The 16334-nt window shown below is 34.2% G+C and overlaps 1 protein-coding gene across 1 annotated transcript; it reads right to left on the reverse strand.

Moving 5' to 3' along the window:
* Window positions 1-343: 343 nt before the first annotated feature.
* On the reverse strand, window positions 344-13114 carry LOC141391431 (uncharacterized). Its single transcript, XM_073964323.1, has 6 exons — window positions 12490-13114; window positions 12293-12423; window positions 12102-12225; window positions 921-1325; window positions 521-852; window positions 344-453 (listed from the first exon to the last, which is right to left on the reverse strand). Exons 1-6 carry the CDS (start codon window positions 12640-12642, stop codon window positions 399-401), a joined length of 1200 nt encoding a protein of 399 aa, XP_073820424.1. The 5' UTR covers window positions 12643-13114; the 3' UTR covers window positions 344-398.
* Window positions 13115-16334: the final 3220 nt, after the last annotated feature.

A 16334-nucleotide genomic window follows, 5' to 3' on the forward strand; every position in this document is an offset into this window, starting at 1 on the left:
CGGTAAGAGCAATTTTTTCCATTTCCATTCCCCTTACGTGTCTCTTCTACAAACTGTCGCAAGTAAACTCGCCTAATGTAAATTGGGACTTATGACCCAAATACATACGGTCCGTTGTGCGTTGAAAACAACAACCACATGAAAAATGTGTAAGTGATGCCAAGTTTGTTCTTGAAGTTTTCATGTGGTTGTTGTAATGCAACGCTCAACGCGCCGTATGTGCCGGGGCCTTTAGGTTGTACGTGCCACAGTCTTTCAGATTTTACCGCTTTTTACACGAAAAGTGTTCCCTTGCCTTAAAGATTTGTGTCATAGTCGAATCCCACCACTAAGAAAAGAGCCATTTTATATTAAAATTCTTGACAATTTAATTAACTGTTTTTCCGTTTTTTTAGTATCTAAAATCCAGCTTTCTGTTTCATTATCGCCACTTTGTCTTTTATGTAATTTGGGCTGAAATTAAAAAAAAAAAAAAGAAAAAATTGTTATGATACATTTAAATTAAAGGTCGCGTACTCACTATTGATTGGCGACACCATTTGTTATGGCAAATGTCAAGGGACTGCAGTATTGTGGATTGAAACAAACGTTGTGCACAATATTTGCCAAGATTATGGGGTAACAAATTTTGGCAAAGGGTATGCGTAGCAAATACTTCCATACTTGACTTTCACTGTTGATTTTTTCCAGTTTTATAATATTCCAAATGGTGAATATGGCCTGTACCAAGGCATAGCTAAATAAACTAGATTGAGGATAAAAACTATAACAGATGCCAGACAAAAAACCAGATAGAATTTGATTTAAATTCTTTTGATGTGGGAATTTTCGATTTAAATAACAATGGGTAAACTGCAAATATATATCATATTAGTGTGACTTGCAATCAACGAAAATCATCTTTCTTGCTGCATACTTACCCTATAGATACCCATATAGCTTGTCAACAGGGCCATTGAACGTATACGAAAATTTCGAATTTTTCCCCACATTTTCGATTGTGTCTTGGTTACATCTACTTTGCTCATCATTGTTTTGATAAGGTCCAGTGTTAGCCCTAGCAGGAAATATTTACGCATACCATACCAGAGATGTTGTTGACAGCTACTCTCGGGATGTAATTGACATTTTGTGTTCTCCGTGTTTTCAACATCAACCAACTTGGGATTTGGTTGTAAAAACCAAAATCCTTTTAGATTATATTCATATTTACCCTGTAGTATTACGGCACTGCAACACATAAATATGCAGGTTTGTAGATGTTTCGAATTTGCAATTAGCCGCGTAATAATATTGTTACGCATGAGAAACAATGTATCAATATTCTGTAAAAAAATACATTATTAGCAGACTTCACATTTTTGCATGTGTTTTATTTCTTATCAGATTGGACTCAAATTTTGGATCTAGGCATATCAAAAACATGCAAAATACTCAAACAATTTTTGACCGAAAATCCTCATAAAAATCGTAAAAATGTCAATTGGTGTTGGCAAATCGTCAAAAATCTTCAAATTAAGATTGGTGGCCGTTGAACATCGATTTTTAGCAAATTATTATGTTGTAGTATTTTTATATATAACCGGATTAACAAACCCACTGGGTTTCCACTGGGTTAACCCTGCAATAGGCTATAATAGCAAGTATTGAAAAAAAAATAAACTCTTCTTAGAAACGGAATAAGTAAAACAAAATGTCATTAAACGAGGCTCGAAAATTAAAAAAAAAATTATTCTACATATTTATATGAAAAAATTGGTCGCAAGGTGCAAATAATCATTACCGTGAAGTATCCCCACTCGTTTTGTGCTAAAAAAAAAAAACACTGATATTCATTAATAGTTCAAAATATACATATAAATTACGTACGCCGAGTAATTCTAGAAGAATGAACAAAGGCTATTTTAATTTCGTAAATATAATTTTATTTTCTAAATTATGATTTTGAGACATATTAGTTGTGTCCCTATTTTTTGTCATTCCCGTGGCCCAATGTGTTTATTAAAAAAAATGCTTTAAACCGTTTTTTGTCTATATGTAATCCGTCAATGTATCGACAATTCCCGTTCTTTCGACGTTTCAAATTCGATCAGGTGGGCTAATGCATTTACCTTGGTAATTGTGCTATGAAAAAAATCAGCTGACTGTCATTTAAATCATCCAAAGGTATATCTAAATGCAATGAGATTTGAACTGGATTTATTAAATCCGGTTGAGGATTTACGGCTAGTCTAAATGAGCTATAAGGTAGTCCACAGCTAACAGCTGATTACAATTTTTTCTTGTTATGGCCTATTCTGTCAAAAGCAGGGTTGACATTTTTTACTGTTGTTGACATTATGCAATTATAAAGGTAGATGCATCGGTGAATTTTTCCAACAAAAAACTGTTTTAACACTATATTCTAAAATTGAAAACAAGGACAAGAAATTTTATTCGCGTGGCTAAATAAAATTATTGATTGTTGTTGTTGATATTGCAGTAATACTTGCGAATGAACGATTTGTCAAGTATTGACATTTGTTTTTGAAATTTGTTTTAAAATTTCTAGCTGACATGTCGCCGTATGTGCAAATCGGATGCCAGCAATCACGATGTTAGATCAGTCAAACTTTTCAAGTAGAAGATAAGAGAATGGCATTATTGTTTTCGCTGACTTAAGTTTTGGGTACAACTTTTGCTATTTTTGGAACACTTATCTAGCAATAATATTCTGGAGCATAACTCGTGATTTTTATTTTTTTACTCTATTTAATACTTTTAAAATAAACCGTGAATTTCATATGCTTTTGTAAAACCGACTATCTATGCATATACGTCTACCTTTATTATTGTTCCATGTCAATTGACGTTTAAAGCCATGGCTACAGGGTTGTATTTTTCAGCGATTTTCATACCTGTAGTGGGATTCTGTAACTCTCTACCGAGGAATTAACGACAAATGTCGATAGTTAACGATATTTGTCGGTAAATGCTATTCTGTGTACAAATTCTGCCGATTTTTATGTCGGTAATTATCGAAAATCATCGGTTAGTTACCGACGGAAAAAAGGAGTCGTTAAGTCTACCGACATAAAAGAATTTTCATATCTTTGTGTTTATTTCAGCTTGAGTCCATATTTTGTTGTAATTCAATTGTTTGAATAACAACAAAATATTTTAAAGTGGATTTGAAATTGATTAGTTGCGGGCGAAGGGTAGGAAATACGAGGGCAGTTCGGAAACTTCTTAGCTTAGCACAAAAAGCGCGGTATAAACAGAAAAAAGTTAAGTGTTTTGGAAACTGTTATGAACACATGTTCAATTTTGCTTCGATCTGGCAACTCCTTCATATAGAAACAGGTGTTCAAAAAAGACGCATCGTACTATAGTTTCAGTTGTCACCAAACAACTTCATCAGTTCCCTTTTTCGCCGACTCGGTGTCGATAAACAGGTCAATAAAGCTATCTAGCAAATTAAACAAAATGAGAAATTTGCTGTATGGCCCTAAAGCTGTTTACCCTACAATTTGAGTCGAACTAATGTGCTTTTTACATTAGCACGAAAAACAGGTTTTAGGGATGTTTTGTCATTTATTTGCTAAAACAGGCAACATTTTGCGTCATTTAACATACAAAAATAAATGATGATAGCTGCGTGATTTATTCTAAACAACGCACGAAAACACTAACAAAAAAATGCAACTGTTTTATGATGTCTTTGTTTGTTTGTGAGTGTTGTAGAGAAACAAAAATTCTCAAACGATGACAAAAGTGTAAATAAATGGTTAAAAAAAATCCAAAAGTTATATTTTTTTAATATTGAATTAAGTCAAATTACAGCGTGTTTTTGTAAAAAGATTTTGCCCATTCGTTCGTCGATTTCATGAACGAAGACACAATTTGGTTTTCATAGCGGTTGACGTTTGTATTCGTGTGACAAACAAATGAAAGCTTTTTATTTTCGTAATTTTTTTGGTTTTCGTAACAAAATCAGACGAACGAATACGTCAAAAATAAACGAATGGAAAAGACCCATCGTTTTGAATGAAAATTAAATAATTTGAGTAATAAATGGCACAAAACACACGAAAACTGGAAGGGAATGCAATTTTATTTATTTCCATAGAAGCACACGCGTATATATACATCCGTTTCTTCATATTATCACAATTATTTTTGGAGAAATTTGATTACATTTTTTCTTATTTTTTGTTTGTCATCAGTTTATCGCAGTTGCCATCAAGTAACACATTTTACGTGCAGATGCCTATGCAAAATTCACAAAATAAGTATCATGGAAACCCTGAAATATAAAAGCTTTCATAAAATAGACGAAAGCTTTCAGATAAAAACGAATGGTTCGTAAAATTTTACAAGAACCAAATTTTGAACGTATACGTTTTAGTACGAACGGTTCGTGTGACAGGCAAGCATTTTTACAAAAACACGCTGTTAGTTGGTAAACATTAGTGTTGTGAAATTCTTACTTTTCGGAATTAAAATTATTGTGTGCATGTGTATGTGTTATTGTATCCGTATGTATGTGTAAGAAAATGACGCAAAAAACAGATGTAAATACCCCAGTTGGAAGTTGTCTGCTATGTGTCTTCAAAGTTGTCTCCAATCCATTGAAGACGGCTCGACGACAGCCCTTTGCGATCATCGACGACATTTTCTCACAAATGTCGCAAAACTCGTGCACGATAAGTTGAGCGACAAGGTAAGCGAATTTGTCTTCATGGATGATAGAATGAACATTAACTTGTACCAAGGCACATTACAAGACATTTTCGTTCAAAATCTCACACATCGCACATGGAAGAGTGACAAATTTGTTGACACCGTCTTGTTTAAAGACAATTTTGAAATTTTTCGTTGATGAAATGGTCATCGCAGATTCAATTTCCTACTGGGACACTTCATTTGTTTCTAGGATTTCGTAAAACGAATTCAACGGAACGAAATTGGACTTAAGGAATTTCATATCCACCACTGTTTTTATGTCGTCTTTGCTTCGCAAAGAATGCAAACATAGGAATGTTGCTTCAATAAGCGGGGGTAAAAACAACGAGAAAGTTGTTTTTGCATTACGCATTGGTCAACAAGGCCATGCTGATGCCTATTATTGTTTTTGGCGTTTTTTATTGTTGGACTGCAGAATTTTACATCTTTGTGTTTATTTCAGCTTGAGTCCATATTTTGTTGTAATTCAATTGTTTGAATTTGAATTCGGTATTTCAACCTAACATTTTCGGTAATTAACGATATCGGTTCGGTAGAATAGGGTGACGTAGGGGATGGAAGATACCAAGGAACGGTCCTGACCGGTTTTAACATGGCAAAGCCCAGGATTTATCTTGGTCCCTCTTTCATCTCAAGTGGACACTGACCTCCCCGTGGTGTCACCTGGGGAACTGCCTTTAACACCCGTTAAAGGTAGTGAGCTAACATGTGCCGCGCGTTCACCCATAAGAACGTTAAAAACTTGGGTTTGGGCGTCGGGTTAGTAACCCTCCCCTAGAAAAAACAGCCTACTATGAAAAAACGAAAGAAAAGAAAAACAAACCCCTCTAAAGTTGACGAACCCCGCAAACGTTTTAAGGACCATGATCTGCGAATCTGCACCTGGAATGTTCGCACTCTTTATAGAGAAGGTGCAGTCTTCGCATTGGCAGACGTACTTGAAAAGTACAAGGCCGATATTACTGCCATACAGGAAATACGATGGATTGGGAAAGGCGTCACAACAACACCTAAAGGTGACGCACTGTATTATAGCTGCCATGACGTAAAGCATGAGTTTGGTTGCGGATTCGTAGTTAGTCGGAGACTAAAACATCTGGTATCCAGCTTCACCCCAGTGAATGAAAGACTTGCTGCAATTCGAATAAAAGCTAAATTCTTCAACATCAGCTTTATTTGCGCTCATGCTCCCACTGAAGAAAAGGACGAACAGACCAAAGATATATTTTACGAGCGCTTAGAAGAAACATATGACCGTTGCCCTGCCCATGACATTAAAATCATTCTAGGCGATTTTAATGCCAAAATTGGAAAGGAGAATATCTTTGGCCCAACAGTCGGGAAATTCAGTCTCCACAGTGAAACATCTGACAATGGTATGAGGCTGATAGACTTTGCAGCTGCAAAAAACATGGTAGTTAGCAGTACCAGATTTAATCATCTCGATATTCATAAGGGCACCTGGCTGTCCCCAGATCAAAGAACAAGTAATCAAATTGATCATGTTGTGATAGATGGAAGACATTCATCCAGCGTGTTGGATGTACGATCGTTCCGAGGCGCAAACATTGATTCGGACCACTATCTTGTTGCAGCAAAGGTACGTACCCGTCTAAACTTGCAAATAAAGCACGAACAGACACAACGCGGAAGTTGGACATCGATAGGCTGCAAACACAACAGATAGCCACAGCATATTCCACTCAACTAGCCCAATTGCTTAACGCGAGCACTCCTTGTCTCGATAACATAACAACACAATGGCAAAATATTGCCCACTCCATGCAAACAGCCGCAAAATCCATACTTGGATTCCAGAGACCTCCACAAAGGAATTCATGGTATGACCAGGAGTGTCGTGCTGCTACCGAAGATAAAAATGCGGCATGTAGAGCTACTTTACAATCAGTAGCAACGCGTAGCGCACGAGAGAGATATCGGGAGAAAAGGAGAGAAGAGAAACGTCAAAACATCAAACAGATGGCTTTGGTACAGGCACATCCTCCTGTAGAGACCAGCAAGGTAATCTGGTAACAGATACAGATAGCGTGCTCAGGATATGGAAGGAACATTTCTCCAATCTGCTGGTATCCAATAGTGGCGAAGACGATGATACCGCAGATCCAATCCCAGAAGATGGTATAGAATGTATACCACCCGGCCAAGATGAGGTAAAAACAGCAATCAACCGGCTGAAGAATAATAAAGCAGCAGGTGCCGATGGCTTACCAGCCGAGCTGTTTAAAACCGGAGGCGACGCGCTGATAAGGTGTATGCATCAGCTAGTTAGCACCATCTGTCAGGAAGAACGAGTACCCGACGATTGGAACCTGAGCATCCTATGTCCCGTCCACAAGAAAGGAGATAAGACTGTATGCTCCAACTATAGGGGCATAAGTCTACTCCCTATTGCCTATAAGATAGTGTCAGGGATACTGTGCGAACGAATAAAGCCTATGGTCAACGCGATAATTGGACCATACCAATGTGGCTTTAGACCTGGCAAGTCCACCATTGACCAGATATTTACCCTGCGGCAAATCCTAGAGAAGACCCAAGAGATGCAGATCGACACATTTCACCTTTTTGTCGATTATAAAGCAGCATTCGACAGTCCCCTCCGATCAAAGGTATTCCATGCAATGTCTGAATTTGGTATTCCCGCAAAGCTCATCCGGCTTTGTAAGATGACTATAACTGATACTAGGTCCTCAGTTAAAATTGGAAAGAACCTCTCCGAAGAATTTTGTACCAAAAGAGGTTTCAGACAAGGAGACAGCCTTTCGTGTGACCTATTCAACATTTTGCTGGAAAAGGTAATACGAGATGCAAATGTCAAAAGAAATGGCACAATTTACACCAATAGCCACATGTTACTTGCCTATGCTGATGACATAGACATCATGGGACGATCAGTAAAGGAAGTAACTGATACCTTTAGGAAGGTCGAAGCAGAATCTGCGAAAGTGGGTCTGGCGGTAAACGGCGAAAAGACCAAATTGATGGTGTCGACGCGCAAAGCGTCCATAGAGCTCGGACCAACCGTAGAAGTTGGTAACTATAATTTTGAGGTAGTGAAAGACTTCGTCTACCTCGGCACTGCCATAAACACAACAAACAACATCAGTTGTGAAATAAGAAGAAGAATTGTATTGGCCAACAGATGCTACTATGGATTAAATAAGCAATTTAAAAACAAAGCCACATCTCGTCAAACAAAAATAACACTATACAAAACGCTGATACTACCCGTGCTAATGTATGGCTCCGAAGAATGGGTACTTGCGCAAGCAGATAAGGCAGTGCTTGGTGTGTTTGAGAGGAAAATTCTTCGAAAGATCTACGGGCCGATTTGCGTTGACGGTGAATATCGACGTCGTATGAACCACGAGCTATATAAGCTATACAAAGACATGCATATAGTTAAACTTATCGAGATGCAAAGATTACGTTGGCTAGGCCATATCATGAGAATGAGCGATGATGAACCCGCTAAAAAGGCGTATGAATACATGCCACATGGCGGTGCACGCAGAATCGGCAGGCCTAAGCTTCGATGGAGCACACAAGTGGATGAAGAAATGGAAAGGCGCGGTATTCCAAAAAGTCAAGCGAAAAACAGAGAGGAATGGAGATCTTTTCTTAGTTCGGTCTATGGAACAAATGTTCTGTAATGGGCCAACTAAGTAAGTAAGTAAGTTCGGTAGAATAAAAAGTTACAGAATCCCACTACTGGCCTACATCCATTTTATTATACCATGGTTGCTATGTATAATATCTTCTCCTTGTACAATATACATATTTGAATAGGGGAAATCTTTCTTTGGTTATGGGTAATGCAAACTTAGGACCCAGAGATAATAACCATTTTACTACATCTGGGAAATGTACATATATTAGTTTTGTTAACAAAGTCCCGGTCCACACTAGAGAGATTTCAATGAAATAATTTAACGAAATTAGGCGTTCTTAAGTCGAGTTCCATATTTGAATACTTTTATGAGATTTCTGTAGAGGGGAACTCCATCTAAAAACGCCTAATTTCATTAAAATCGCTTTAATGTGGCCCGGCATGGTAGAACAATATAAGGTAAGAGCAATACCCAGCTGACTGAACTGGGCTGTAATGTTAGTGTCAAATTCCATACGACATTTTATATTTTGATTTCTATTTTCGATGTATAATAGGGATATAAATTTTTGAGGAAAAAATATATCATTCAGAAAAAAACTATTTCCCGTAAAGACTTTTATATATCAATGATATGAAGCCTCTTCCAAGTCCGAACAACGTGCCGCACACTATAACACCTCTTATAGAAGCGGTACAATATTTTTAATATGTGTGATATTTTGTTAAATTTGAAAAAAATAAAGCCCTAATAAACATGTGCTTCTTTGATTTCAAAAACAAAAGTTTGAAACAGCTTCTCCTTTTTCAATGAATTTTTAGCGACCTTAAACATTTTTGCAAGACTTCTATTTTTTGCGTGAAATTATCCATTTAGTAGAATGATATGGATACTTTCAAATTGAAAATGTAACGAGTTTTCATTCATGTTTTTCAAAATATTCAATCAAATGTGAAAAAATATTAGTTTTATAAATTCCGTTTATAGACATTTCTTTGTTTTGTTTAATGAAATGTGGAAAAATATTTTTTAAATTCCAATAATTTATAGACATTTCCTTCTTTTGCTTTAATATACAGGTGACACTAACGTTACAAACAAAAAAAAATTCCTTTGTTTGTGTAGTATTTACTTTACTTTCTTTGTTCTACCATGGTGGCTCGGGACAAACCAGTTCTAATTTATTTGTATGTTGAATTGTTCTCTTTGTATTGTTTTGAGTTTTTCAAATTTGGGGCTTGATCAATTTATTTCATTTTAAACAGTTATAAAGGTCGAATAAAACAAGCCAAATTTATTATTAATTTTAAGTTACAACGCTAATGTAAAAATATAAAAAGAATAAAAATCGTATTTTTAATCAAGGCATATTCATATAAGGTAAATGCATGAATTACAACAACTAACAAATTTACAAAAACAACATTGTTGTTATTGAAAATTAATTGTCAAAGATAAATATTGAATAATAGGGTCGTTAAAAAAATTTGTTCAGGAAAAACATAAATACATTTTAACAATCCTCTAAAATAGAACAAATTTGAATCAAAATATAAATATTGGGTGTTGTTCTTGACAATGAACTCTCATTTATACATCATATTAGCTGTGTTCCTTTAATTACCTGAGGTTACCATTTTAACCATTTGTTACCATTTTCAACCTGCAAAGCGTTCCTTAACCACGAAAAGTGGCAAAACTGGAAGCAATTTTTAAGAGAGTGAGAGGGGAGAGAGAGCAAAAATGGCTTTCTCTTCTACCACAGGCTACCAGCAAAATTTCTGCAGGTAGAAAATGGCAGAACTGATTTTTCGACTTTTGTTTGACGATTGACCGAAGAAAAAGTCGAACACTGACAACACTAAATTAAAAACTGTGAAATACAAGACGAAAATTGTTTTTTTTTTATTTTTTTTTCTGACATTGCTGCCGGATCTACCATTTTTCCGTTCGTTTACTTTTCTGGTAAAAATGTTCATGAGAGAGCAATTTTGAACAATTTTGACACTTTTCTCTTTTACCACTCTTACCATTAAAAAAGTAAAGGAACAAAGCTATATTGATATCTTATCTGGAAAAATTTGGGCTTCGTTAAGAAAAATCTATGCATCAAACTTGTATATGCCGCTTCATACTAAAAAACAATTAGCTCATGCCTTGTTGATGTCTAATATTCTATATGGTTTTGAAATTGTATCTGGTTGTATCGGTATCCACTTTTCTAGGTTACGGAAAATTATTAATGCAGTTGTACGTTTCGTATATAACATCCCAATAAGATACCACATTTCGGAACATGTTAAGCGCTTTTTTGGGTTGTTCCTTTAATAACTTCGTTTCTTACCGAAATCTTTTAGTATTTTATAATGTAATAAAGAGTAACAAGCCTACGTCTGTAGCTAGAAATTTTTTGTTTTTCCATTATTCTAGAAACCCACAAGTGATTATACCAAGAATTTATAAGGATGTTTATGCAAGATCTTTTTAGTACGGGTTGCACGGAGTTGGAATGTGTTGCCCCACGAACTCAGAATATTTTCCTATACTAATAATGTATTTAAGAAAAACTCATTCAATACTTTGCAGCATGTTAAGAATTGATTCCTTCAAACTATTTTGAACATTGTATTTAAGTTATTGTTTGCTAAGACATCTACTTAAGTATTTTTAAAATAGTTTTATGGTTGAGGGGCCAAGATAACTAATTTTGGATGTTCAATTACATTCGTACTTAGTATTTTTTTTATTAATGAATTAAATTTTATTTGTAATAGAAAATTGTATACGCTCAGGATTGGATTTAAGCTGTGTAATATTTTATATGGTCTTATAGACCTTTTATTACATGAATGAAATAAAATAAATAAATAAATAAAGCATACAGAACTGTCGTAGATCATTGTTATTGCACGGTTACGGTGAAAAGAAGAATTTTATGGTAGCTAATTTCGAAGTTTCAAATTTCATGAGTAGACCCTATTACATTTTGAAAACTAAATTTACAAAAAAAGTAAGAATACAGCTGATTGTCACTTCTACCTTGAATAAATATGCCTTGTTTTTAATGAAATAAACTCAAGTGGATACTTTTGACTGTAGTTCAAAAATGGCTTTGTCTTATGACCTCACCACAATCGGTCCGTTGAGTGTCGTTCTTCGCCTTAAAAACTACAATGAACAATACATCAGGGGGTAACTGAAATATCTTGAGGAAATATGTATGAAAATTGCAATGTGTTGGTACGTTTCAGAAGTCAGCCTTTTTTTGTTTGTTCGCAATAAAAGTAACGAAAACAAAATAAAAAGAATGACAAACAAATTTTTGCCGTTCAGAAGGAATTATATATGGACGAAAAAGATACAGTAGCTATGCATAATATGTATAATATATGCCGTGCGGAGCTCCCAGCTAAGTATTTTTTTCTAAGTGTGACCGACCTTTGTCAATGTGAAGTCGGTATTTGTTTGTGTATTGTTTTGAAAAGTATGACAAATATTTTTAAATTAAATTCGAAATGTATTGGAATGAAATCATTTTTTACAGAGCCTTTGTAGGAGATATTTATCAAACTGAATTTGAATGTGAAAACAAAACCGAATGTTTAATAAATTTTCGGGCATACGTGTAGGGTTGAATTGCTATTGTTATTTCGAACTAGTTTTACCTTACTTATTGTACCATGGGAAAATTCCCCCTTCACCCCTTAATTTAGTGTATTTCTTTACCCTTCTTTTCATACTTACACACTGAAAGACACTTGTTTCAAATAAATTTTTCACACGTTCAGAACCCAAATTGTACATGCAGCCACCGATTAGTGAGGGTACATAGACATATGAATAGTAGGTGAAAGAACCGAAAATGTACCTTGAATTTAATAAAAAGAAGAAGAACAATAATTATTTCTACATAAAATGCATAGATTATCAATTACCTTAAAGAGCAAATTAAAACATTAATTGTATAACCGATAGCAGTGCCAGTCAATGAGCACTCTGCATAATATTTCAATGTTTGACGTAGCTTCTTTTTGTTAATGTTACGCAGTTTTATCAACAATGGCAGCTAATCGAAGAGAAGACAGACTGACATATATTTCCACGCACATCCAATACTAATTTTGAATCTTACCAAACAAACAGGAGCAAAATATTTAAAATTGGATAACAGATATAGTGGAAAATCTTTAAGACAATGTACAGGACAACTCTCCGGATGCATTTGAAAACTTTGACATGTTTTTGTTTGCATATATTCGTCAAATACTTTACTAAATGCTGTCATATTTGGATAGTAGGCGATATTTAATTTCGCTGAACTCGGAAAAGGTTGCTCGCAGACTGAAAAGTGTTTTCATGTTTTTCAAAATTGTTTTTATTTCTAATATAAAGCTTAAATTGCACAAATTATATTGTTGAGCTTCGATTTACACAAGCAAATTATAATTTTTGCAATTCTTTGTTGTGGTAAGGTGAGGCGTTTTCATTTTCCGGAACTCTTTCTCTCTCATAAACACAAACTGGGAATTTATGTAAATTTTTCATTGTAAAACAATAGCGTTTATGAAGCATGGACTGACTAAACAAGTAGAATATATTAAGTACATTATTTTACTTATTTTCTTTTCTTTTACAATTTACAGCCCGGTTTTGTAACTCAAATTTTCCGATTCGTTCGTTTTTGTAACACACAAAAACACATTTTGGTTTTTGTATCCAATGTTGTTTGTATGTGTGTGAAAACCAAAAGAAACTTTTTATTTCCCTCATATATTTGGTTTTCATAACGAAAAAATAAAAACGAAAACGTCTGAAAAAGACGATAGAAAGAGGCCCAACGTTTTGAGCTCAAAATTGTGTTGTTTGTTGCTGCATATTGCTAAATTTACATTTACGAAATCCACTCGATTTCAACTGTCAAATCCATAGGTTAAACGTCAAATGAAATCCAGATGAGATTTCATTTGACGTTTGAACTATGCATTTGACAGTTGAAATCGAGTGGATATCGTAAATGCAAACCATACATATGATGGGAAATTGATCTGGAGAAATTTTTAGATACTCATACATTTACAAAATCCGCCATACGGTTCAAATATCATCATCTTCCAAAATATATTTTGACATTTTTTGAAAATTGTTTTCAAAATTTGTCTGTATATTGAAAATTTTTTTTTGGGATTGCCACAAGGAACAAATTTTTCAATGCGAACAATTAAAAAAATTTTAAAAATTAACATAATGGATAATGAGTACGAACCATGGCACAATTACCCAGGTTGCATCACACCAGCTGTTCGAATATGAAAAGTCAAATCCCTTTATAAAAAAATTATTTTTGTTGTAATAGCCCCAACAACATAAAGAAATATTTGACATAACATATTCAAAAATTTACGATGCCACTACCTGGGTAATTGTGCCATTGTACGAACGATACGTTTGAAAAATATTTTTTTACAAAAACAGGCTGCTAATATAAAGTGCGTCTGCGTACTCGATAATCTGTAATAATTAAGTGTGTCTGCGTACTCGATAATTTGTAATAATTATTACTAATGTTGCAGATTTTGACAGTTGTATAAAGGAAAAGTTGCTGAAAAAATTGTTTCAGCAACATTTAGTAAGTAAAAAGACACACCAATAGCTTCGTTAGTGGCAGTCAAGACAACTTTATAGCTCATTTATAGGTCATTTAGACTAGCCATAAATCCTCGACTGGATTTAATAAATCCGTTACAAATCACATTGCATTTAGATACACCTTTTGGAGGATTTAACTGGCAGTCAGCTGATTTTTGTTCATAGCACAATTATCAAGGTAGATGCATCAGCCCATCTGATCGAATTTGAAACGTCAAAAGAAGTTGTTGTAAATTGAATTCGTCTCAAAAAACATGCGCCAAATTACTAATTTATTGTTTAATATTGAAAATGATAGCACATTATGCTAAAAAAAGATAACTAAAATAAATAAGGAATTATTTTATCGTTTAGACATCGTAAATATTAGTCTTGTTTGATTAAAATCAACTTTGCGCATCAAAACAAATTAAATTTCTCCGCCTTGTTTACAAATTTTGACATTTTGAATTATTTTTATTGTAGCAATTCACCGATGCATCTACCTTGTTTCTTGTGCCAGCTTGCAACTTTTTGTATTTTCTAGCAACATGTTGCAAAAAACAGAGTTGTATACGAGGATTTATGCCGGATTTAAAACAAATCAACTCAATACGAGGATTTATTTTTGTATGGGAAATCTGGTAGATTTTGGCCTGATTTAGCAAATAAAACCTGATATTGCGCTAAATCCGGCTAATGATGTCATGTCTAAATGACCTATTAGACTAGCCATAAATTCAGTCGAGGATTAAATAAATCCAGTACAAATCTCATTGCATTTAGATATACATTTTGGAGGATTTAAATGGCAGTCAGCTGATTTTTGTTCATAGCACAATTACCAAGGTAGATGCATCAGCCCATCTGAACGAATGTGAAACGTCAAAAGAATTTTTGCAAATTGAATTCGTTTCAAAAAACATACGTCAAATTACAAAGGTATTGTTTAATATTGAAAATGTTAGTACATTATGCTACTAATGCTAACTAAAGAGCAAATAAAAAAAAAAAAAACATTGTTCCACAACATCCCATACGGGACAAGGGAGAGCAAATAAAGAATTATTTTATCGCAGTTTGCCTATCTAAAATAAATAAACGAATTATTTGATCGTTTAGACATCATAAATATTAGTCTTGGTTGATTAAAATCAACTTTGTACATCAAAACAGATTTAATTTTTCCACCATGTTTACAAATTTTTACATTTTAAATTACTTTTAGTGTAGCAATTCACCGATGCATCTACCTTGTTTCTTGTGCCAGCTTGCAACTTGTTGTATTTTCTAGCAACATGTTGCAAAAAACAGAGTTGTATACGAGGATTTATGCCAGATTTAAAACAAATCCACTCAATACGAGGATTTATTTTTGTATGGGAAATTTTGGCTGGATTAAGCAAATAAAATCTGATAATGTGCTAAATCCGGCTAATGAAGTCATATCTAAATGAAATATTATATAAGGTATATGCATGAATTACAACAACTAACAAATTTACAAAAAAACATTGTTGTTATTGAAAATTAATTGTCAAAGATATATATTGAACAAGGCATATCGAACATGTAGTGGCATCGACATATTTGTAATATGTTATTTCAAAATTTTCTTTATGTTGTTGGGGAAATAACAACAAAAATAATTTTTATAAAGGGATTTGACACTTCAAATTCGAACAGCTGGTGTGATACCACTACCTTGGTAATTGTGCCATGATATTGAATAATATGGTCGTTCCAACATTTTTTTTTTCAGGAAAAACATAAATTCATCTAAAATAGAACAAATTTGAATCAAAATGTAAACATAATGCGTTCAGAAGTTATGGCCAATTTTTATAATTGCAAAACGTTGCTGAAATCTTCCATGGAATCTTTTATCATGTTTTTGACAGTTTGTGTCACATGGAACACCCTTTGGCTCTCAGCACCCTCTCTCACCGACAAACTGACATTTGCCAAATGTAAATATGGACTAAGGACCATAATTATATACCTCCTTAACATTTATTTAAGGGGTTGCCTTCAGGGTTGCTTATTTTGAAATATATAAATACATCTGCAAAATTTGGTAGGAATCGGTAATAACCGATTTTTGTCCGTTTCAGAAATTACATTTAATTCGAAAAAGTTCATCACCATCCTGTTGTTCTTTTCTTGCAATCCTGTTGTTGGATCTTTTCTTAGCCGTCTATATGTACATATATGTATCCACTAGAATTTGATTCATTTTTGACTCACAGTCTGTTTTTAGCATCGCTACAGTTTTTCCCCCTTTGTCCGAATTTAGTATTAGTATTTTCTTTATGTTGTTTTAAACATTTGGTCGTTTGTCCTACAGTACCC

Source organism: Musca autumnalis, unplaced genomic scaffold (genome assembly GCF_047663935.1).
Source record: "Musca autumnalis isolate F117 unplaced genomic scaffold, ASM4766393v1 scaffold_1, whole genome shotgun sequence".
Lineage (NCBI taxonomy): Eukaryota > Metazoa > Arthropoda > Insecta > Diptera > Muscidae > Musca > Musca autumnalis.

Coding starts and splice junctions, on each gene's coding strand:
- LOC141391431 (XM_073964323.1), bottom strand. CDS start 12,642: ATGACAGCATTTAGTAAAGTATTTGACGAATATATGCAAACAAAAACA. Junction 853..920: donor GCTATATGGGTATCTATAGG/GTAAGTATGCAG, acceptor ATATATTTGCAG/TTTACCCATTGTTATTTAAA. Junction 454..520: donor AATGGTGTCGCCAATCAATA/GTGAGTACGCGA, acceptor TTTTAATTTCAG/CCCAAATTACATAAAAGACA.